This window comes from Alexandromys fortis, unplaced genomic scaffold (assembly GCF_014885135.2).
Source record: "Alexandromys fortis isolate MF-2015 unplaced genomic scaffold, M_Fortis_MF-2015_v1.1 scaffold_41, whole genome shotgun sequence".
Classification (NCBI taxonomy): domain Eukaryota; kingdom Metazoa; phylum Chordata; class Mammalia; order Rodentia; family Cricetidae; genus Alexandromys; species Alexandromys fortis.
This window is the reverse complement of record NW_026067923.1, coordinates 2,026,179-2,051,713: the sequence shown is the minus strand read 5'-3', so window position 1 is coordinate 2,051,713 and position 25,535 is coordinate 2,026,179. Positions and strand designations below refer to the sequence as shown.

At 40.1% G+C, this 25,535-nt stretch overlaps 1 protein-coding gene across 1 annotated transcript in view; it reads left to right on the top strand.

Annotated features, from left to right (window-relative positions):
• Spata16 (spermatogenesis associated 16) overlaps window positions 1–25,535 on the top strand; it is a 252,045-nt gene that overhangs the window by 57,787 nt on the left and 168,723 nt on the right. Inside the window, exon 2 of the mRNA XM_050142057.1 lies at window positions 2,306–2,451. Coding sequence (XP_049998014.1) covers window positions 2,306–2,451 — 146 coding nt within the window. The remainder of the gene's footprint in view (window positions 1–2,305; window positions 2,452–25,535) is intronic.

Sequence of the window (25,535 nt, the reverse complement as noted above, 5' to 3'; positions counted from 1 at the left end):
GATTTTGATGTAGATGCATCAGCTGGGGTTGTGCATGGTCAGCTGACTTCTGCATTTTGGCCAGTTGTGCATTTCTGAGATCTCTGCTGTACACAGAAGCTTCCTTAATAAGAGTCTGAGCTCGGCATGTCTGTACTTAACACTTATTCTGTTTGGGAAAGTGACTGCTGTAGGTTCTCTACTAGGTTCCATGACCTCACATGCTTGGTAGTGGGCTAGCCTTAGAGTACCAAGCATAAATTTCTGATGTGGGATTCTCCTCTGTATGTTGTGAATATGTTTTATTACCATTGATTAATAAAGAAGTTGCTTTGGCTTATGATAGGGCAGAACAGAGCTAGGCATTCAGAACTAAACTGAATGCTGGGAGAAAGAAGGTAGAACCAGGGAGATATTATATAGCTGCCAACGGAGAAAGACGTCAGAACCTTACCGGTAGGCCACAGTCTTGTGGTGGTGCATAGATTAATAAAAATGGGTTAATTTAAGATGTAAGAGCAAGCCAGAAATATGCCTGAGCCATCAGTCAAACAGTGTTGTAATTAATATAGTTTTGTGTGATTATTTGGATCTGGGTGACCAGGAAATGAATGTGCAGTCTCTGTTGACAAATTTCTTCCTTTTGAATGCAGTTTGAGCCCAGTGACGTGGCTTTTATTACCTCAAATATGTATTGAGCTTATTGCCTCCTTGAGTTTGTCTTTTTTGGCTGGTTGTTTTTTGTGGTTCACGAACTTCACAGATGGATAGTACTACAGATTGCTTTGCTCCCTTGGCAGCTCCCATAGAACCTCCAAATACAATGAAAGGTGGTCCTCTGAGAGGAGCTTCCAGGTCAGTCCCAGCTTGATTCTTTCCAGCCCTGTGTCTAAAATGTATGTCGTCTTCAGCCTTGTGGTCTTACCTTCAAGTTCAGGGGAGCAACCAAGGGCAACAGCTTTAGCCTGCATTGTTTTGGAAGTCTCTTGGATTCCCTGACCAATGACTGGAAGGGAGGTGTGGCACAGGGTTTTCTGTTAGTCTATAGCGCTTGTGGGAAAACAATATCACCCTCTTAGCATAATTTAAATAATTTAAACTGTATGCACATGTATACACATAGACTTACATATGTATATTTTATATGTATTTTTGAGGAAACAAAATGATATATTTCCTATGGCTTTTGCAAACCTCCTTAGTGCTATTTATCCTTCCTTGCTCCCACTCCTTCCACATCATCCCTCTCCTCTTGTCCATAGTAAGAGACCCTCACCCCATTTTTCAGTCCTCTTAGGGTTCCTACTCCTGCTGGCCCTGGCCTTTCTACTTTCCTGGATTCTGAACTCACTCCTATCCAAAGATTCAAAGCTGAAATCTATAAATAAGAGAGGATATACAGTGCTTCTAGTTTGAGATAAAACCAAAAGGGCAAAATACTTTGGAACAGAAGCTAGCTACTGTCAACAAAGCTGCATTTTTAATAGCAAGCCGGATCCAAGACTGTATCCATTGTCATCTCCAGAGACAGTGTTTCTCCCAACATGAACACACCAAGAAGCGTGTATTCTGAATGAAGTTGTTGGGCAGAAGGTATAGTCTCCCCCTCCCCATAAGCCTCCCTGGCAATAGCGTTAGAGAACTCTAGAAGGGAAGAAGTGCTGACCAACTGTCATACTACTGACACCTTGTTAATGTTTGTAGTTCACCCAAAATATTAATTATTTTCTTCCTACAGTTTGTCTATGTTGCCCAGAAACCACTGACTTCCTGGAATTTTTATTAAGAATTCTATATTCTTGCCATGGTTCTCAGATACCGTGGCTTCTGCCAATAAATCCTAATAAATTTTTCACTTTTCTTTCAGTAACATCCTAGAGAATCTGATTCAGACTCAAATTAATCACCGATCATGTTAATGGCTCCTAGGAGTTTACTTCCGATACCCCTTATTATATTAAATCAAACTTGATGTGAGCTAGATTATTGCTCCGTTGGGTTTTCATAAAAGCACTGGTATTTAATATAATTTATGCCAAGTTTTCTCCTCATATCTTTGCTTATTGTGTGCCTTCATTTTAAAACAGACATTTTTGCAAATGGCACTCTTCAATATCTATCACATCTTTACAATATTTTATAGGTAAAATTTAACAGTAAAATATGACATTTTTATTATACTTGCACAATAATGAACAGGAATCACTTAACTTACAATCAAAATATTAAGATACTACATAGTTCTGAAAACTATTTGTACATCTTGCTTATTGAAAAGCTAGCACTGCGGCAGCAGAACGACAACTTACAGTGTTTTCTTTTGCAGCTCTGCAGCAAAGGGGCAGCTCTGGGGAAGCCGTTTGACGCACATGCCGAAGACATAGCAAGCGTGGCCAGTTTCATCGAGACCAAGCTTGTCACATGCTACCTACGGATGAGGAAACCCGATCTGGCCCTGAACCACGCACACAGGTAAAATGAGCACTAATGTCTACCAGTGAGAACTGTGCACACACATCTGTGTGGCCTTGCATTGAACTATGCACACAGGTCAAATGAGCACTAGTGTCTACAGGTGAGAACTATGCACACACATGTGTGTGGCCTTGCATTGAACTATGCACACAGGTAAAATGAGCACTAATGTCTACAGGTGAGAACTACATACACACATCTAGGTTTACCTGTCACTTACCACTGTGTTTCAGTTTAAAGAGAAAAACCCCAAAATTACATGTTGCCTGATTTGCGAATCTGAGCAAATCCTGAAGCCCACAAAGGGAAGTCTCGATTTCTAGAGGAAGAAGAGACCCAGAAGTGAGTGTTCACAATACAAGAGCAAACAGCTTAAGCAAAGAAAGGGAAAAGAGAAAGTAAGGAAGAGCGGTGCTGGTGAGGGAGCACACGGGAACTCGGACTGTGGATAGCTGGTGTCAGTACGGTTGGTTCAAAGGATGCTGATGTCCTCCAGACAGCTTTCCAAAGGCATGAAATAGCAATAACAAATAACAATCTCTGTCCTTTTTGTGTTTGTATCCTTCTGTGGAATTCTGTGTGGTTTTGTAACCGTGTGGGTTCCTAGAATCTCCATGGTTACTGGGCCTGCTTTGCAGGCTGTGAAAATGTACCTGCCTCATAGTCAATTTCCTAAAGGTCCTATTCTCACAACGAATAACCCAATGAAACCTGCAGCAAGGATGAATGGATTGTGCTGTACTGTTCAGCTGTCCCTTCTTGCCTGGCTCACAGCAATTTGCTGGGATCTTTTTGTTTCCCATTTTCTAATCTTACCTCCCTTAGACTATTTTGTATACAAATGACAAAACTAATGTCAATGTAAAAACCAAACCTTCATCTTAGTAGTCACTATGGCTCTTAGCCGACATGAGTTACGTCCATTACAAGCCACACTGAGGAGGATGGAAATGCTGCACCCAGTCTTCACAGCTGAAAGTGGGCTTGATTGGCAGCAAGGACCTACAGACAACAAAGGCACTTACTTTGAACCTCATAAGATCACCTTCTTGAAAAAAATTCTCCCATGTAAGACAACTGCAGAGTCTAATAAAAACATATTCCTTTTGACTCCAAAGGAAAATTCTTTCTTCACTAGACTATCTAGCAACATTTTATGCAGTCAGAGTCTCAATATCAGGAAACATGGTCTTTCAAAGAATATTGTTCCATTTCCATTTGAAAGAGGCAGTAGTGGAAACACATATTTCAGTGTGTCAAAAATATTAGAATGTCAGGATTATTTGAAAGTACAATGAGAAAAACTCATTACAATTAAGACTAGTTTTCTAAAAATCCATAGGTATATGCAAGCAATAATAAGATGAGATGTGAATAAAATAATCATATGTCATCTCCTTCATGTGTTATCACACATTAAAAGAAACCACTAGAAAAAATATCTTTTGTATGTCAATAAGGATCACATTTAATCATGAAAGTACCTCAAATGGTATGGTCATGTAACAATTCTGTTCAGTTATGAAAATATGCAATGAGAATAAAGAAATAAGAATCTGTAATTCAAACAGAAGCACAATAAGTTTTCACTATGCTGATGGTGGAAGAGTCAGCTCACTGTTTAGAATACGACATTTTCTCTTTTAAAAATAGGGAAGCTGTTTCAAAACCTTGAACATTACTGGGGTAAAACATGATGATGATGATGATGTGAAATATTGAGATTGACTTTTTGTCTACTGTTTTCTGCTGTAAAAGAGTTTGCATTTCCGTTTCTAAAGTTGGGCATTAAGTAATAAATGTGATCCAGTAGAGATTAATGTTGACCGAGGTTTCTGTCCTGCCCAGTCCCGCAGTTGTTCAGTCCCAAAGAAATACACAGAGGCCTACATTAATCATAAACTGCTTGGCTTATTAGCTCAGGCTTCTTATTAACTTATAACTTGTACTAGCCCATAATTCTTGTTTGTGTTAGCCACGTGGCTTGGTACCTTCTTCAGCGAGGCAGTCTCATCTTGCTTCCCCTGTGTCTGGGTCCCTCTGTGTTGACTGCAGACAGAGTCTTTCTAGAATTCTCCTGTTTTCATCTACCAGCCAATACTTCCTGCCTAGTTACTGGCCAACCAGTGTTTATTTAAAATATAAGTGACAGGGTAGAGACCATTGTCTAAATGCTGCCCAATGTGTGGATGACTGCATCCACAGAAAACCTGAGAGAGCTTGGGAATTGTTGACACAAAATAACAGTGCTAAGCATGGCTTCTAGGTAGCTTTTTCTCAGGTGGGCTCTCTTTGCTAGAGGCAAGTGCATCTCATTTAAGAGAGGTTTCCTGACTCAGCTTTAGCTATGAAACCTGCAGCTCTTTTAAGAGACCCTGCCGAATTTCCTGAGAAACCTCCACACTGCTTTCCAGAGTGGTTGCACAAGTTTGCATTCCCACCAGCAATGGATGAGTGTACCCCTTTCTCCACAACCTCTCCAGCAAAGGCTATCATTGGTGTTTTTGATTTTCACCATTCTGACAGGTGTAAGATGGTATCTTAAAGTTGTCTTGATTTGCATTTCCCTGATCGCTAAGGAAGTTGAGCATGACCTTAAGTGTCTTTTGGCCATTTGAACTTCGTCTGTTGAGAGATCTCTGTTCAACTCAGTGCCCCATTTTATAATTGGGTTGATTAGCCTTTTACGGTCTAGTTTCTTGAGTTCTTTATATATTTTGGAGATCAGACCTTTGTCAGTTGCGGGGTTGGTGATGATCTTCTCCCAGTCAGTGGGTTGCCTTTCTGTCTTAGCAACAGTGTCCTTTGCTTTACAGAAGCTTCTCAGTCTCAGGAGGTCCCATTTATTCAATGAGGCCCTTAGTGTCTGTGCTGCTGGGAAGACAATGGGGATGTTCTATCGGGACCAAGGCCAGCTGGCCTGGGTCTGAAAAAGCCCGGGTTAAAACCGGTCTCGCTGAACATAGTGGACAATGAGGACTACTGAGACCTCAAGAACAATGGCAATGGGTTTTTGATCCTACTGTACCTATTGGTTTCGTGGGAGCCTAGGCAGTTTCGTGGATGCTCACCTTACTAGACCTGGATGGAGGTGGGTGGTCCTTGGACTTCCCACAGGGCAGGGAACCCTGATTGCTCTTTGGGCTGACGGGGGAGGGGGACTTAATTGGGGGAGGGGGAGGGAAAGGGGAGGTGGCGGTGGGGAAGAGACAGAAATCTTTAATAAATAAATAAATTAATTAAAAAAAAAGAGAGACCCTGCCACTAAACACTTAGATGGTGTTGATGAATAGCTGATAGCATGCTTCTTGGTGGTGGCAGGCAGGGACCTTGAAACTCCATAGAGTTGTGGCAATAAACATGGCTCCAGCCCGTAGCTCTGCCATGAAGCTAGACTCTCAGGAAACTAAAAAATGGAATGAATCCAGCCTTCAAAGCCACAGCTTTAATCCTAACCATATCACTTAGCAAATTAAAAGACTCAGGTAGTCAATAAAAGAGTAAAGACAGATTCAGATGAAGAAAACCTCTAAATGGTATAGTGTGTATTTAAAAATACATGTAGGCTTGGGAGAGAAAAGAAAAAAGAAATAAGAGAGAGAGAGAGAGAATAGTTGGGTGTGCTAGCACATACTTTTAATCCCAACAGTTGGGAGACAGGCAGACAAATCTATCTGAGCTCAAGGACATCCTGGTATACAGAGTGAATTCAAGGACAGCCAAAGATACACAGAGAAACCCTGTCTCAAAAAGCCAAAAATTAAAAATAGGGGCTAGAGAGATGGCTCAGCGGTTAAGAGCACTGGCTGTTCTTCCAGAGGACTTGAGTTCAATTCCCAGCAACCACATGGTGGCTCACAACCTAAAAGAGAGAAAAAAAAAGAAGAAAAGTAAAGAAAGAAAAAAATAAAGAGAAAAAGAATAAAAAAGAGGAAAGAAAAAGGAAGAAAACAAAAATTAAAAATAAAAATAAAAGAAGTAGAGTTTAAAATAAAGCCATGTAAAGATGAAAAATACACAGAGAATCTGGATACCGTATGTTATCATGTTGTCTTTAAATTGTTTGATGGCTGAGGAAGGAACAAAAGTTGCTAAAAGATATTTGATTATAAATGTTGCTGGATTAATCCAATAGGAGCAGATGGTTCAGATGTCTGAGTTCTACACCCAGAACAGTTTCAAAACTGCTGGCTGAGATGATCAAGCCTCACAGAATATTCCATTCAGGTCCATTCTTGACCATAATCCAAAATTTGCTTTAGGTCCCCGTAAGATTATCAGCACCCACAATCAGCAGGAAGTAGCCTAGAAAACTAAGCCCACATTCCCCCCAAAAATGGACTATGGATGTTTGCCTTTGTTTAGAATGTTAGTTACAAGTTGTTATGAATAATGGTCAGAAGAAAAGCTAAACAAAGGAGATTTGATTCAGATTTCTTGTTTATAAAAAAGAGGGGGTGCTGTGGGACAATGGTCTGTACCCTGTCACTTGTATTTTAAATAAACAATGATTGACCATTAGCCAGGCAGGAAGTATAGGTGGGTAGAATAGAACATGAAAATTTTGGAAAGAGGAAAGAGTCAGTCTGCAGTCAACACAGAGAAAGCAAGATGAGACTGCCTTGCCAAAAAAGGTACCAAGCCACATGGCTAACACAGACAAGAATTATGGGCTAAGACAAGTTATAAGAGTTCATAAGAAGCCTGAGCTAATAGGCCAAGCAGTTTATGATTAATGTAGGCCTCTGTGTATTTCTTTGGGACTGAATGACTATGGGACCGGGCAGGATAGAAAACTTGGTCAAGAGATTAAATGTTCAATTGAGACAATAATGCATCAAGAGATAGCAGCCATTTTACTGAGCATGTCACGTGGATGGGAACTACAGAGGTAACACATATGGCAGTCACAGTAAAACGCTTCCCAAGTACCCAGGTTTAGAAAACAGAGTCTGACATATAATCAACAAATACATTTCATAAAATAAATTAATTAATCAGGATGTTTTGTTTATAAATAGCTCACAACCATCAGTTATCCTTTGCAGAATTCTGTATTGTGTCATTACCACATCGTGATAGTTGATACTAATCATGAATCAGAATTAAAATATTCCTTTTTGCATTTATTTGCATCTGCTGCAGCATTTTTCTTTAATTTTATGTAAATGGGAGGTCTGCTGCATGTATTTATCTTGTTAAACACAAAAATTGGCTTTGAAACCATCAGGTAGCCCTGCTTCTGGTAAGAATAACCGTACAGGCTTTGTGGTGTGACCAACTGCAAAAACTGAGGGTGTGAGGGTCTGAAACCAACAGAAACACTTGAGGAGTCAATCAGCACGCATTGTTAGGGAAATAGGGGATAAGAAGCGCTAGGAACATTGTCAACAAAACTTGCTTTCCCCTTTTTCTTCTAACAAATACAAGCTGGCAAACACAGACATCACTTTTTACTTAACCCAGACTTATGCCTTGGCACACCAGGCATGGTCTTACTCCTGCAAAACAAAGCATGACGAATTACTGCATATGTGAAGAAATAGGAAAATGAAATTAGTTCTTAGAAGATAATCAGTTCAGCCGCGCGGTGGTGGCGCACGCCTTTAATCCCAGCACTCGGGAGGCAGAGGCAGGCGGATCTCTGTGAGTTCGAGGCCAGCCTGGTCTACAAGAGCTAGTTCCAGGACAGGAACCAAAAAGTTACGGAGAAAGCCTGTCTCGAAAATCAAAAAAAAAAAAAAAAAAAAATCAGTTCAAAGAAACAGTTTCCAAGATGCCCCAGGTGTTGAGGTTGGTAAACAAAGCTTCCATCAGTGATGTGGGGGGAAACATCAAGAGCACTGAGGTAAAACTGCTTAATTTTCTTAATCTCAAGAGAAGATCAGAAGCCAACACAAGGACAGAACCTAGGACAGAGTAGAAAGAAAGCACAGGTTAACCCAGTATGGTGACTGAGACTGCCAAAGAAAGGCTTCCTAAACTTGAAAATTCCTCAGTAAAATTACCCCATTTGAACAACAGAGAAATAGAGGCAGAAAAATTCTAAGTTCAAGGTCACCCTCCACCACATAATAAGTTTGAAACCCTGCCTCAAATTGGCTTTTTCAAAAAGCTTCTTTCTATGTGTGAGTGTAAATATATAACTGATATCACAATGACCTGGAAAGGAATACAAGTATAATTTTATTACATCCAAGTATTCCAAAGAAGCAATGCAATATTAACTCTGTATTAGGTGGTAATAAATTAAGGATGCATTTTATAATCTCTAAAGTTATCATTTAAAAGCATTTAAAATGTAGCTAAAGACCCAACAATTTGACTTAAAGTTAAAATAATATTTAATTGACTGAAAATAAATTATAAAAAAAAAGGAAGAGTGAGGAGGAAAAACAGATGAAGCAAAGGAAAATGGTAGTAGGGATGGCAAACTCGACCGAGTTGTACCAGGAGTGACATGGACTACGTGTAACTTACTTGAAATTTGAGCTACATAGAGACTCTCAGTCTGGATTACACTGCATGTCATCTATATGTTATTTATGAGAATCACAAGTTTGTTTGTGTTTTTTTTACTTTATTTTTGGATTATAATGTAATTACAACATTTCCCTCTTCCCTGTCTCCCTCCCAGTCTCCCATACACCTCTTCCACTCCCCTTCAAATTCGGGCCTCCTTTTCTCCACTAATTGTTATGGTATAATGTGTATATGTATGTGTGTATATGTGCATACATATTTATTTCTAAATAGAATCTCTTGAGCTTCTATAATGTAACGTGTATGTATGTTTTTAGGGCTGACCATTTGGCAGCTAACAATTGATTTGTGTATGCATCCCAAATAGTGATATATCACACAACCAAGTTTCATTTCATGTTCATTTTGCTGTTAATATCAAAGTATATTTAAAGAAAAGAACAATAACCAGATAAAAATAAGGCTCAATGTATTTTTCAAAAATTTGAATTCTCCTTTGAATAAATTAAATTAGAAATTAGTAACAGTTAAAATAGTTCGAAAGTCCTTCTAAATATTTGGAAATCAAGCACTATGTGCCTAAGTACCTTGTGAGTTAAAATGTAAGATAACAAAGTAATCCAAGGAATGGACTTGTATTTCTATCTAATTATTTACTGGCCTTGACTTTCACAAGTTGAGTTTCTTTCTGTATGTTTTCTTACCTACAAATCCAACTAAATTATTTAAAGCATCTCTGAATCTCAGAAGCTATCTTACGTGTATTTTGTTTTACTTCTACCCCAGCAAAGGCAGAGTGTCTTCTGGGCAAAAGTTATCATAGTAATAAACTTTATTATTTTAAGATACCTTTTCTAAGCCTCCAGATTTTAATGATGTAGACACTCTAGGAAAGTCTGTGAAAATGCAACTTCTAAATCTCCATCGTCTTGGTTTTGAAGATAATTACAATGTTCAGAAGGTAACATCAGCTTCCAGTGTGACAGGTTTAAGATGAGCTGATGTGTAAGAGTACTAATAGGAAGATTAAAATCCTTTGCTCATTTCATGACATAAAGAATCTTAAATACAATTCCCTCTTCTCTTTCACGTAAAAGTTGAAAATTTGGTCATTAACGTCAATGAGTCAGTAACATATACAAGTAACTAGCAATTTTAAATAAATTTAAGTAAAAGCAGATCACAAATATAAACATGTATTCATGAAACACACATACACTCAATTTCATAAAATAAATATTGTTAGATCTATGATTAAAGGTTAACCCCAACATGATAGAGGCTGATTTCCAGGAAGAAGGATAGAACACAGTTGGTATGAATTGGGGAAAGGGGATAATGGAAAAGAAATAATTGGGGTGGGCAAGTGGGAAGGCATGTGAAGAGGAATAACTGATGATAACGAACTTGGAAAATTCCATACAGAAAACTAGTACGTGCAAGTCTCCTCAAATACACACAGATGCGGCTATAAAAGGAGCTTAAATGGGGTTACCCAATAATGGGGAGTGAAGGCTTCTCCCCAGCACCATAGGTTATCAAATTAAAAGCCCAGTGCCAAGTAAGGATTACCCTTTCTTGGATGGTAGTGGTGATCCCATAAATCACCCAATATTATAGGCTATTGATGTTCCTCTTGGTAACCTCCTAAAATGTGAAGGGAGCATATGTATGAGCTGAGATACTACATACTTCAGTCAAGACCTGGAGAAATCAGGCTGCAACCATCCTGGAAGCTTAATCCTTATGGTAGTTTGACTGTCGCTGGCCCCCATAATCTCATAGAGACTGCCACTATTATGAGTTGTGGCCTTGTTGAAGTAGACATGGCCTTGTCAGAGGAAGTCTATCATTGCAAGGGGAGGCTTTGAGGTATTTTATGCACAAGCTATGCTCAATGTCCTGCTGCCTGTGTAAACGTCCTGCTGCCTGTGGGTCAAGACATAGGATTCTCAAGCTTATTTCCAGCACCCTATCTGCCTGAATGCAACCATAAAACACCATGATGATAATGGGCTAAACCTCTGAAAAGGTAAACCACCCCAATTAAATATTTTTCCTTTATGAGAGTTGCCTGGGCCATGATGTCCCTTCCCAGCAATAGAAGCTCTAAGACACCCCCAATGACTAGATTTTATAGCTCTGGAATGGTCTCTTCATGCCACTAGGGACAAAGATGAACAACTCCCTTACCCAGCTATCAACCCATGAGTTACAATAATAACTAGTCTGGTAAGAAATGCTGTAGTAATGGCAGGAATGCTATAGCAATAACAACAACCTTCTAATTGGAGATAAAAGATGGAATCCATGTCTGATACTCTTAACTGGGCCAAAGCCCCATAGCTGGGGAGGGTATAAACCCTTATCAGGAGGATATAAAAGTATTATTGTGCTTAATAGACATAGCAATAAACTGCCTTGTAATTTCCACCTTTATACCTGTAGATAAGTGAATTTCTAAATCCTTATCAGAGAAGCTTCTACTTAATAGGCAGTGGGTGGCTATTAAAACAGAGACCCACAGCCAGTCAATGTGTAGAGAAGGGGGAGGGGCTCATCAAGTCCTACTCCTCCATGAGGAGATACAGGCAGTTAATAACCGCGAGCATGGGGTTTGTCTTCCTCTGGAGACACAGCCCCTAAAAGGCTGTGTGTGCTCAAACAGAGGGCACTACACCCAGACATACACCAGCAGCAGCAGTAAGAGGACTCTGGATTTTTATTTAAAGAATCCATGATGTTGGGAGGAGAACTGGTTGGGGGATAAGAAAGGAATTAGAGGAGTAATAAAGAGTGGATTTGATCAAAACACCATTATATGAGTGTACAAAATCCTAAAACAATAAAAATAATTATATGTAAATAGTATTCTATAAAAAATAACTAATAATTTTGAGTGGGTTGAAGTAAAAGTAAAGTACAGTAAGACAAAAGGGAGCATGGCTGGTGCCAGTTTCTTGACAGGAGACAGCGGAGAGCTCTTTCACCACCAAGGTTGCTACTTTATATAGGAAACAATAATATGAAACACAAAAGGGTATGGAAGAATAAGTTGATATATAAGCAGACGTCTATACATATTTATGTCCCTGGACAATTCATGGTGTCTTGTTCTGATGAAGCACAAGACTGCTTGCTTTGATAATATCACTATTAATTTGTGAGATGCTATATGGTCCATACTCATTTTTTTCAGCTCCTGGGATTAGAAAATCCCATTTCTTTCTACTTGCATCCAACCCTGGCTTACTGACTTCTCCTTTCAATCTAGTAAAATAATAGCATCCTATACCTGCATGTGTGTGCCGGTGTTTATGTTTGTGCAGGCTTGCAAGTGTGGAGAGAGAAAGATAAGTTACAGTGCTGTCATTTTTAAGATGCCTAGTTGGCTCTTTGGCAAGTTAGACACTGTGTCTTCAAGGAGTTGGGCACATTAAAACATTATGTGGGTCATTAGTATCTCTATGCTTCTTGTTATTGTATTCTCGTGAAAATAAATCTACTATAAAAAGATGTTGCCACTGAAGATGACATTCTCTTTAAATTCTAAAAGGAATATAAAACATGACAATATTCTGTAGAAGAGCAAAGATTATGTGCACTGAGCCAGTGTAAGGAACAACCATGACAGTTTCTTGGACTACAAGGTTGACTACATTAAGAAACATAATAGTTGTTGGGAAGAAAAAAAAACAAGCATTCAATGACTCTATCTTGTGATAGTTATGAATAAAGCATTTTAAAGCTACCTAAATTAGTCCCTTCACATAATCTTGGTGAAAACCAGGGATCCATTCACTAACTCCAGAAGCAGTTTCCTCACATCTTAGGTCAGGAAACAGCAGGCATGCTGCTGACACCACAGTCCTTTTACTTTCTAGCAAAATTTCTTGTGTTTCGCTTCTTCTTGAACATAGTGAAAATCATATTGTCACCCTGATCCAGTGGGGGTTTCCTGGCAGTTGAGGTACCACTGGTATGTATTGAAATTTTTCTCTGGAATTTAAAATCCCCAAGTTCAGTTACTATGTCACTGATTCCCACTTTCCTCATGTACAGATGTTTAGATTTTTAGGGACCCATTTTTGCAACCTTTAAATAGCAAGATTCCATCCTAAAGACACTCCTTTGACCACATTTCCCCACCCTGACTCCTTGTAGCCTTGTTATTCCTCTGGGACTGTCACATGAATTAGTGAGACAACCTTGCAAAGTAGACGTGCAGTCATGTTTATATACAAGGTGAACATTAAGAAGAAGCTATTATTCTGCTAAGAAGACATGCTTCCAGAACATCTCTCTAAATATTTATAGGCATACTTGCAGATGAATGCCATAGTCAGCTTGGCCAGAGATGCTTCTGCATGCAGTGGACAGCCATTAATGTGAAGATTCATAACTGGTCAACATGCTGAGGATAAGCTACTTCCCTGAGTGCTTAGCCATAAGCAGAACTCTACATCATCCCTTTCAATGTTCAGGGAACACCATGGAAAAGAAGAAAGCAAGAATATACGTACCAGAGGACGGGGAGGAGTTCTGTAAGGTGCCATCTTCTAGACATGATATGGCCATTGTATTCATGGACCCAGAGCAGCCGTGGTCACCTGAACAAGGCCTGTACGGTACTGGCCCTGTCAACATTCTCCCAGAGAGGAGGTCCCAGCTCTCCATGAGAGCCTGTCAGTGAGCATGATGGTTTAGCGAGAAATGGTACCCATGAGATCAGCTCCTGAACACGTGGTCTGCACCTATTTATGGCTCAGGTTTGGGGAGGTTTGGGAGTACAGCTTTGATGAAGAAAGTCTGCTGGGGGTCGATTTTTGAGAGTATTTAGCCTTACTCTACTTATAAAACACTCTCTCTCCCTTCCTCCCTCCCTCCCTCTCTTTCTCCCTCATGCTTGTGTTTGAGATGTGATCTCTCAGCCTTCCTACTCCTGTTGCCATGCCTACTACTTCCAACCATGCCTCCCCAAAATGATGGACTCCTATCCCTCTGGAGCCACAGCCAAAATAAACTCTTCTCGCCTCTTTTGGTGTCAGGGTCTTGTTTCTGAGCTACTGAAAAGTGCAGTAAAAGATTGGGAGTCATTTTTCTCCCATGAGGAAGTCACTGCTAAGCTGCCTGTGATTTCAGGTCCTGATCTCAGTGGAACTCACAGAGAGAGAGGGTGGGGGGAGATAGACAGACAGACAGAGACAGAGTCAGAGACAGAGGTGGGGGGAAGTTAAGTAGGAGGGAAAATGATGGGGAGAATGAGGGATGAGAGAGGTATAGGAGAGGATAGGAGATGAATACAATCCCAGTACATTATATACATTCATAAAGTTGTCAAAATAAATTTCCAAATATATTTTTAAAACTAAGTGAAGATAAAATGTGTTTAAAAGATCATTAAGACCAAAGTAAATAAATTCCAAAAAATAATTAAATTTAGCCATCCAATACCCAAAGAATGCCAATGGCTCAGTGTCTCAGGACTAATATCTACTTATCAAGAACACAAGAGATGGGAAACAGACAACTCAAATATCTTCTTGGGAATTTAAAATGAAGAGAGAAAAGAGGAAGACAACAGTGAATATGAAAAAAAATGTTTTTTTAAAGAGTTGACTTTTTTCTTATATGAAGTCTTGGCTGTGCTCTTTAAGCTGCACTCAAACCCTGAGCTCCAGTAATCCTCCTGCCTCAGCCTCCAGAGTGCATAGACATGTGTGACATGGCCTGCTAAGAGAGGAAAGATTTTAAACCCAGAAAAATCGGAACAGGATCTCTTGGGCCTATCCTCACTTTAAGAAGGAAATAGGAAGGCTGTTTTGAAAATAAAACAGCTTCCTTGAGACTATCCAAATTGCCAAAGACATCATAAACATCACCCTCTATGTATATGAAATGTTTTCTATCTTCCAAATGCTCAATTTGATAAGTTTCACTAAAATAGGCCTTCTTGTATACTAAGTAACCCTGGCCAGCAGCCTTCCTGAGCTGCCCCTGTTCTATTTTCCACTCCTTCCAGGGCTCTTTTCCCTTATATCCAGGTAGACTCTATCTTAGTTTACAAGCATCTCTTTTGATATTTTATTTATCGCCTCACCCTTGGCTTTTTTCTTTTCTAACAGTTTATCCTGATCTTAACTCAGAAACCAGTGTCCACTTGGCCTTTATTTTTCTTGCATGAATATAAAAGTGATTGACAAGTGAGAATACAAATTATAAATGTGGTTGACCAAGACTGATACCCAACAACAGGTCTCGTTTTGGTCCTCCCTTTCTCATATGCAATGCTGCTTATTACTGGTTTCTTCATGGCTCTTGTTTCCCCATGGCCACTGGAGAGCAGGTCAGGGTACTGAGACAGTTTCCATGAGGTCACTGTACCAAGAACAGTGAGGAAGAGGCAGCAATCTCTTCTTCTGGAGGAGTTTGTTCATGAGTTGTGTTAAGCTTTTTTAAACATTTGTTTCCCATGATTCTAAAGCCCATTCTGATGGTTAGAACAAGTCCCTTAGTCTTTATCCTTTCTCTGCAAATTTTCTCAGGGTAGTAAAACATTTCATTCACTTACGTTTTGCTCATTACTAAGTTTTGTCCCGTGCGTTTTGTACACGTGTGTTCTGTCTCCTCTCCCCCACATTCCTCTCATTTCTTCCCCACTCCTGCCAGTTCCCTTTCTTCCTCGCAGATGTCCTTCCCATAGTCATGGCTTTCTGTTTTGTTCTGTGCCCACAGAGTTAACTCCACGATCATGGGTTTGGAGCTATCTAGTGAAGCATTGTGTCCAACTAGTGCTAAGCCTCCCTGTCTCCCAGAGTCTGTCTGCCAAAAGTGGCAGGTCTCTGAGAGCCCCTCCTCATCCATATCTTTTAGGTGAGCCAGACTTGTGCAGTCAGGCGCAGCTGCTGGGGGTTCATAATTGCCATGGCCATGCCGTACTTAGAAGATGATGTTCGCCAGCTCTTCTCTCTATGTTTGGGCTCTAACAATCTTTCACCTCTCTTCCACAATGAATCTTAAGGGTTGGCATAAACGTCTTATTTAGGAATGAGCCCTTAGCCATCCTTTACTTTCAGCATCTTGTGTAGCCACGAGCCTCTTGAATTCACCTCCATTTTCTGTAACAAGAGCTTCTCTGATTAAGTCTGAGAGAGTCTCTTATGTATGGGCACATTTCTTCCTGTTTCTTTTTTTCTTAATTTTGAAACAGCGTCTTCTATAGTCCAGGTTGGCTTCAAACTCACTATGCACTAAAGTATAACCTTGAATTCCTGTCCTCCTCTCACCAGCTCTGGAGTGCAGGAATTACTGGCATGCACTGGCATACAGAGATCTATTTGCTTACAGTTTCAAAATGCTGTGAAATGTATAAGCCATGTTGCCTAAAGTAAGTGTGAACGATGAGAACTGAAGAACTATGTTTGTTTCCGTTTCCTAATCTTCCTACAGGACCAGCTGATGGGGGAGGGGGCGGGACAGAGAAAGTTCTGGGTTGTCAAGACTTAATTCTGCAGCTGCAGATGAACAAATGTCTCTGCCATGTAGGGAAATGGTTCTGCAACCAGAAGCCTAGGTTTGAGTCCCCACATTACTAGCTAGTCTTGACTTTACTAATCACTTAACTTCCCCTTGTTTCAGCCCTGCATCTCTAAATAAGCATCACCAGTACCTATCACGGGAGCAAAGGGAACCCGCACACGTGAAGATGTTTTGAAAACTGAACATCTCAATGGAAACCTTGGTCATAAGATAACCTCTGTGGTTTATTTTCAGACGTATCAGTGAACTGTAACTCAGGGTCACTCGTGAGAGCACTGCTCTGCTTAGCATGGTCGGTGGCCACACTGACTACCGTCACAAAGAAAGGAGTTGCTTTAGTGAGGAGGATTGCCTTTAGCCTTGAACTTGCTGCCTTGGTTAAGCACTAGCTATGTGAGCATGAGAATCAAAGTCCAAGTCCCCGGAAACCCAACAAATGCTGCATGAGCATGGGAGCCAGCCTGCAATCCAGCCTCAGAAGGTGGGACAGGATCCCAAGAGCGAGCTAGCTAGCAAGACTGGCCACACTGGGGACCGCCGGGTCTGAGAGAGCCTGCCTGGATGAGATCAAGCTAGCTAGCAGGACTGGTCACGCTGAGGACCTCTGGATCTGAGCCTTCCTGGATGAGTTCAGAAGAAGAGCACTCAAGGAGGATTTCTAAAGTCAACTTTAGGTCTGCCCATCCATGGAGCACACACATATGTCCACTTGTGTGTGCCCCCGCACACGCTAAAACTTACATGCACACACACACACATACATATGCTCTGCATATTCAGGAAAAGTAAAAAAATAAAAACAATACAAACATTTTCAGACATAAACTTAAAAGCTACTAATTGTAAGGACCCATACTAAAACTGAAGAAGTCTATAGGCATGTACTATAAAGACTGTTGATGTAAATGTTAGAAGCAAACAACTCCAAAGAAAGATGAAAGGCTATCCACTTTCCACATTTAGCCAAAACAATCTGAAGAGACCAAAGCATTCGCACAGACTCCCACCACCCAGGCTAAGCTGTAAAGCTGATATTGATATTGATGCCTTGTTCACAAAGCAGCTTCCAGTTACATCTATCTGTTCAAACCCCCCCCCCCCCAGCATGTGGGGTCTTCTCTGGGTCCCTTGGCATGGAGAAGTCATTACAAAGGATACTGCACTGAGGGTTACACTAGCAAGAGGCAAACCCAGGTCAAGCCAGCTCTTATTGGAACTGGGTTAAAGCATGGTGCCAGTGTCAGTACCTGAGTTAGTGCCCTTGCCAGCTTGAGACCGAGGTTCTCTCTGTTTTCCTGGCAGGTGTGCCTGCACTCACGTTAGCCATCCTTCCTAGCAGAGCTCACTGTCTCATGTAGGAATCACAAGTATCCCTTAGACTTGGTGCAGCTAATGCATGTGAACACTGCTGTAGGTAGCCCATTGAGAGGCTACATCACTGAAAACACAGTATTAGCCTCGTGAGCATTTTGCAAGCTCTTTGACTTACAGTCCCTCCCTTATCTCCTCTCCTGTTGCTATGGAAAGAATTCCTCATAGTCACCTTTTCTTGAGACAATGAACTTTCTCATTTTTCACAGAATTCTGATAAGCAGTCATGTGTCACATTATATATGTAACATCTTTTGTTTGACAAAAGGGGCTTCTTAAAGGCACTGACTGACTGCTAACTTTGCTCCTAAGTTATAATTGTGAGATACATATTTTCTATGACTTTTTTCTTACAAAATACGTATTAATTTTGTATGATGTTCGATACATATAAACTTTAAATAAGTACCTCTTGATGTTTCCTAGGTCACGTATACAAAATAATTTATAATATTTATTATATGCCAATGAGATGTTTTTATTATTTGGTGGTTATGAAGCTTTGTTAACACACTTTAGTGACAGAGTAGTGTTCGTGCTTAACAGTAATATTAACAGATGAAGTAAGTTTAATATATAATGTAATTATATATTTACTTGATCTGTTTGCTTTTGTAGACCACTATAAGCTTTCACGCATGGGCCTAATGGGAGTTGTGAACTTTGGCTCTTCAGGTAGCATTCCTCTGTAGAATTTGTTCCATGCATATAAACTTTAGTAAGTAGCTCTTGGTGTCTGTAGAAAGAAAATAACATCAGATAATGTTGAGATATTGCATGCATGTGCCCAAAAGGTCTTTGAGGATAGAGAACAGAAAAGTAGAATATAGGCTATCTGCCCACTCATCTCCATTCTGCTAAAGATTGACTTTTATTATTTTTTTTATTATTTTTAATTGTGTTCATGTGTTTGCGTCCATATGTGTGTTTGAGCAGATAAGTGCAGATGCCCATGGAAGCCAGAGACATGGAGTCTGTGTGGGGCTGGAGCTATAGGCACTGTGAAGCACCTCGCATACACACTGGGGAACAAACCCAGGTCTCCTGAGTCAGTTCTCCAGCCCCATCTTCAATCCTATAGTAAGATCCTCCATCACATTTGACTTTGTACTTCTACAGAAGTCCTCAAAACCTGTGGCCACACTATATTTTGAAATGGTGCTGAAGATACAAAATGGTTTTCTTAGGTCATCTCTATAAATATGTGCTACATAGAAATTAAAATCTAGGAATTAAAGATATATTCTTGTCCATTTAAAGGAACAATAAGCCCAATGAATGTTACTATAAATGTACATTTTATAAAAAAGACTTTTTAAAGTATGCATAAGAGAAATAGCACACTTTTTTTTTTTGCAAATCTATATAGTGCCTGGCATAATAAAAGAAAGCTGGGTTCTCATATCTGATTCTACATCCAATCTGTTACAATATGGTCAAGTAATATGAACAAAATTCAGTCTCACATAAAGTACATGTAATTAGATAAGGACAATAATTTGCATAGCCTTTGCAGATAATTTTGACTATTGCTATTGGATACAACCCAAGCCTTAGCAATGGGTTTCCTAAAGTCACATCAACTGACTTGGTGGTCCACCCATCACACTGCTATAAGCCTTTGTTCTCCCTTATATGATGAATGGATTGTTCACCCACTCGTGTATGTTTAGTGATGTCATCCACTGGTCATTTGGGAAATATCATGCAAATTTCCAAATGTTGACAAATTTCATTATACAACTGCATTTTTAATTACATTTGTTAATATCACCAATTGCATCAGAAAAACCTCCATGCATTGGGAGACTGTCAAACACACAGTGACAGATGCAAGTTTTCCAAAATTCTAAATTTGCTTGGAAGTTCCAACTTTTATCCTTGGCAGTAGGTGCTGTCAGTTGTTTTCTCTCAAGTGATGGCAACCCTTCCTTTCACTTAAAGGAAAGTGTCTGCCAAATTTCCAGTCTGATCCTTGTGGTCTGTATGTCGTGCCTCGGAAAACACAGTTTTCTGTGGAGAGCCTGGCTATGTTGGCTGCCACATGTAAACAAGGGCGAAAGTGCTTTTCCTCGAGATATCCATCACATTTGAGTTGGTAGAAGCACCTGATACTACTGCCCACCCCACCACAATGAATACTAAGAAGACGTTCCCTCGAGGATGGAGCTCTATCATTAAAAAGAAGCCGTTTTCTAGGCATGGACAGACACTTAAAACTGTAAAGAGCATGTCACTGGTGGGATTTCTGGGGTTTAAAAAGCCCCTATAGTGTTTGCAATATAAATACAAATGTCAAACACGTGAAACAGAGAAGCATCGAGGATGGCTGGGCCATCTGCAGGCCACACTTTGAGAGCAGCCTGACAGCATCCCAGCTTGTGTACCCTCATCTTCCCAACAGTCGCGATGATTATATTCTGAGAAAGTGTTTCCACCATGTGCTTGCTTAGTAATCCTTGAAGCATTAGTGATTTTTTTTCATGAAATTAAAAATTCTGTCACTAATGAGCAACCCCTTAATCGACTCCTACTTTCTCTGGTGATTAATCTGTTGTTTTCATCGAGCAAATTTCCATGCAATTTTTTAACAAAATTTTTCAACTCCTACCAAGCCATTTTTGACTACACACCTCATCTGGACTCTCTGATTTCCTTCCTTAAGTGTGACCCTTTGGAAGCAAATCTCACTTTGGTCCAAGGCATGCAGAGTTCAAGTCAGTGCTGACTAGGGAGGTTCCTCCTTGATGTCTAGCTTTCAGAGCGCCAGGAAACGCTGTGAAGGATACTGAGAGGAAAAAGTCTTCAGCTGTCTTACCCCACTGACACCCATGAACTAACTACACTATAAATAACAAGATATGGGAGGGTATGACAAGGCGAAACCATGGCCGTAATTGTGGCAAGAATGTTACTGAAGTAACTAAACACTTTCTGATAGGATTTAAGGCCCATGCAAAAGGAGAAAACATGTGCCTGGTTCTGTAAATCTGGCCAAGAAACCATGGTTGAGGAATTTATAAGACCCACCATGAACATAATAATATTATTTCTGTTAAATGAACATAATATCAAACTTCCCTCTAAATTTGTGCTTATATACCAATAGATTAGTGAAGCTCTCCAACATCATCTAAGAGGTTTCTCTTTGCAGTGGACGGTGGGTTTAGTGGAAACCCACAACTGCTTAGAGTGCAGTGTGGGCCCTTTGGGGCACACACCACAAGTGGGGCTTCTGCATCATGCAACCCCAAAGCTTAGGAACCTTTGTGGAAGAGAGGGAAGAAAGATTGTGTGATCTAGAGGCTGGGGAGGACGAGAGCAAATGAAACAGTGTCTTCCAGACTTGACAAGAGTGTTGTACTCCTGAACTCAGAGCGACTGTGGTTGCCTACATAAGACCTGTACAAGATCAAGCCAGTGAACATCCTAGCTTGGGTTGGAGTTAAGCCCACTCTTAACTGAGGGACTAGTGACAGTTTTTGGCTTCTTGGAGAAGGAGAATTGGTTTTCTTTAAAAGCATAGCTCCTAGCCAGTAAGTCAACCACACTCCAGGAGATAGACTATATCAGCAATACAAATTGGACCCTGTGGGTTATTTAAAAAATGAGGACTAGAGAGATAGGAGTGGATCACAAAGGAATTAGTAAAAAGAACATTGGTGTGGTGGTGTGAATGAATTGTCCTCCATATTCTTGGACATTTGAGTACTTTGTCCTTAGTAGGTTTGGGTAGGCTTAGGAGTGTAGCCTTGCTGGCGGAAGGAAATGTACTACTGTAGGCTGACTTTGAGGTGTCAGAAGCCACATACCATTCACAGCTTGCCCTCATGGCTTCCTATCGTGTGGCTCCAGATGTGAGTTCTTATGTTCCTAACACCTTGCTTCCTGATTTCAAGCTTCCCACCGTGACGGTGATGGACTCACTCCTCTGGAACGGTAAGCCCAAATAAATGCTTCCATCTCTAAATTACTTTGGTCATGGTGTTTTTATCACAGCAGAAGAAGAGTAACCAATACAGGGGATAAATATGATCAAAATACTTGGTATTAAATTTTCAAGGAATTGATAGAAATGCTATATTTTAATAAATGAATCTCAATCTATATTTCCTTCTGAATTCTTTCTGCATCAGCTCCTTGTCTGACTATAAAGTGCCCTGTTATTGCAAATTCATTTTCTGAGCCTTCTGTCTGTTTCATCTACTTGGTATGCATCCCCAGTTTAACCCTTTTAAATAGAGTTTACTAACAGATGATGATACGGGACAGAATTTACTATTCTGTCAATATGTTCCTTTGAGGGCTCATTGCTTATTAGCTGATATAATTTTCAAATAAAGTTGTACAACACATGCCATTGTCATTTTATTCACAGAATAGTAGCACTTCTAAAGACGTCCGATAGACAAGTGTATAATTTGCAAAGCAATGTGTTAAGGCATCTCATTTGACACGTCATAACAGGTTGAGACTGAACACATGGGGCCCAAAAGGACAGGATGTCAAAACAGGAAATGTAATCATCTGTAGATAAAGAAACTATTAATATTTTTATTTATAATATCAGTGTAGTGGACTTCTAAAGTTGGGATCTCTCTAAGTAATGGTAGTTTGACTTGGAACTAAACATTGAAAGCATTAAACATAGCAAAACTGATGTCCAGGGTTTATAATCAGGGTTATAATTAGGGTAGAGTACTAGCTTAGGGTACAAAAGATCCTGAGTTCAATCCCTGTCCCCAACATCTTTGTCCAATTCTAGTTTTCACTTTAAATTTGCATGATATAACATATCATCTAAGAGTCTACCTGGGGTTTATATTGCATAAACAAACATAATGTCCATTATGGTACAAGTTAATTAATTCTTATAAGTAATGAGAAGGCTCATAGATAATCATCAAAAGTCCTAATATTTCATAAAATGACAGAATTATGTCCAACATTTCTTTTGTAGAAAGGTTAAAAAAAGGCTTGACTATGGACAAAATATTGTTGTGTGAATGTAGTTTGTTCATACACTTAAAAACTCAAGATGTTATTAGGAGCAATTTTAGCATTTGATGATATAAAAATGATTTCATTTTTCTATCAAAAGTCTTTCTAATTCTCACATTCGCAAATAAAAATCCCTCTAATTATAATACTCTAAGAGAAATAAATATCCCATATTATGATCCAGTAAAATTATGTAGTGGAATCCAATATCATTTATTCCAGTTCATTTAAAAGAGCCTTGCATAATTTGCTATTTGAAGACAGCATGAAAAGCAATCGAACGCAAGCAGACATTTAGTGTTCCCATACAATAAGGCTACTCAAAATACCACTTGAAGTATGTGTTTACCCTTCTGGCTCTTTGCCTCAGAACTTAGGCAGTGTCTAGAACATGGTTTACACCCAGTAATTGTTGCTGAATGAATCATAAGTCATTTCTTGTAGGTTAGAACAGAGGGGAATTTATTAATTGTACTTTTCAAAGCCGTCATTCTAAACTACTTCCCACCCAAGTAACACAGAGAATAGAAAAGTATGAACAGCTCGGCACCCTGTTCTTGAACCACCGCCACCACATCCCCTCCTTCCTCCCCCTCACCATCACACCGACAGATGAATAGGGCCTTGCACGGACATCTTGGGTTTCTGAATCTTGATTGCTTTTTGCAAGAGTTGATAGTTGATATTTGTATCACAGACCCTGAAGTAAAGATAATAGGGCTAACACTGCATTATTTTTAAGGGAAAATGTCAAGAACAAAAAAATGAAAATGTCAAAAGATATACTGTATTACTTAAAGACTACCCTGTTGGCAGAACTAGCCAGGTGATTTACAGAAGGCCTTTGCTGGACAGTCTTTGGATTACAATGTAGATGAAAAATAAATGGGAATCCATTTCCTGTTTATTCTCTCTAGACGTTTGACAGATGGAGGAAAAAAATGAGAAGAAACAATTATAGCCTACAAGTTTGTAGGCTTCTTTTCCCGTTTTCCAGATTGTGAAAAATAATTTTTGAGGGAATTTTTTTCAAAGGCCCTACTTTGTCTCTGCGTTTTGTACACTATTAATAACACTAGCTGACTGTCGTCCCTGGTCACCTCTGCATAAAGATAGAGCAATGTGAGGGTGTGTGAACTTGACATTCAGCTGCAGAGCAGCTTTTTAAAAGTGGCCCTTTATGTAATTAGATTCCATCCTGTAAGAATGAAGACATTCTGAAGAATTGCTCACGGCCTTCCCTTTGGCTAGCAAACTGTTGGAACAAAGGAGCTGAGAAATTGGGTTTTCTCCAGAGTCCCATGCTAGGAAAGGAAAGGGCTGGGACCTCCGCGCCAGAGGTGATTTCATGCAGCTCTGACAATTCTGTCAGACCACCTTGCAAGGAAGAATACAACAGAGATGACGGGCAGGACACAACTTGACCAGGGATGCTTAATTATATATGTTTGCTATCCTCTGTTTAAACCTCAGCCTCATGCCAGAACCATGAGGAAGGACAGACTTGAGGGGAGGGATACCACAGGCTCTCTCTGTTCCCTTCCCAGTGTGGCCACACTGAATCAATCCTCGTCAGCTTTCATTATGCGTTACCTGTTTGGTTGCTCTTTTGTGGGTGGGTGGCTCAAGCCCAATCATCAGGACTACTGAGGCCCAGTCTCTTACTAACAACTTGGAAACAACACATGGAGATCTCATCAGGGAATCTCAGATTACGTTAGGATCTCTGGCAACTCCTGCAGAAGTGCATTATTTAGCCACCTTATTAGCATTTTTATTGCATGAATATTCAAGTGTCCACTGTTTATGAGCCACTCACAAAGTGCCCACATACGAAAATGAACGGCAAGGGCATCTCTCCCTATAATGGAGGAGCTTTCCCTGGGTAAAAAGTAATGAATACATAGAATAGTCAGAGAAAATTAGAGAAAACTGTTCTCCACTGACAAGAAGTTATAGCCCAGCATGCTTCTGAAGTTCCAGTAGAGAAACATGTTTATTTTTACGGTGACTTAATGCATGCTCACTAAGAAAACTCATTAGGGTGAAGGGGTACAAAGGACCTGAAGGTAGGCAACCTCCTCTAGGCTCCTCTTTCTTGGTCTTGATGAGCAATTAAATTTTCTCCTGCACCCTTAGTTATCATTCGATTCTAAGAGGCCAACCTCACAGTCAAGGTCTAAGTCCATGCGCTGACACAGAGCTCCTGGCTGCTCTGTGCAGTATGCTAATCCCAGCTCTGCGCTAGGCAGGCCCAGGTTAGAGGACAGCCTGAGCCACCAAGTGAGACTGTGTCTGAGATGCAGCCAGGACATGCACTGTTCCGTTATGACTGTGCATTCCTTGGTGTTGTGACACTAGAGCAATGTAAGAATTCATCTCATAGATTCCTGATAATGTCGAGAAACGGAGCACTGCTCATTAGAGATAATAGCATAATTTAATTCTTCCACATGTAATTAGCTGGATAGCTAATTATAATTTTAGGTGCAAAAGTGTGAGAAATGATGTTCAAGCTACATGAATTCTCCAAAACTAATCTTTTTTTCCCATGATGTGACTTCACAAAGACCTGGCGAAGCAGCCAAGGCTGAGTCCTGGCGGTGGCTTCCTGGGGAGTTAGTTAGGATTCCCCTCACAGGGCCGCAAATACGTACTCTGCTCCCATTCTGGAAGAGGCACGCTTT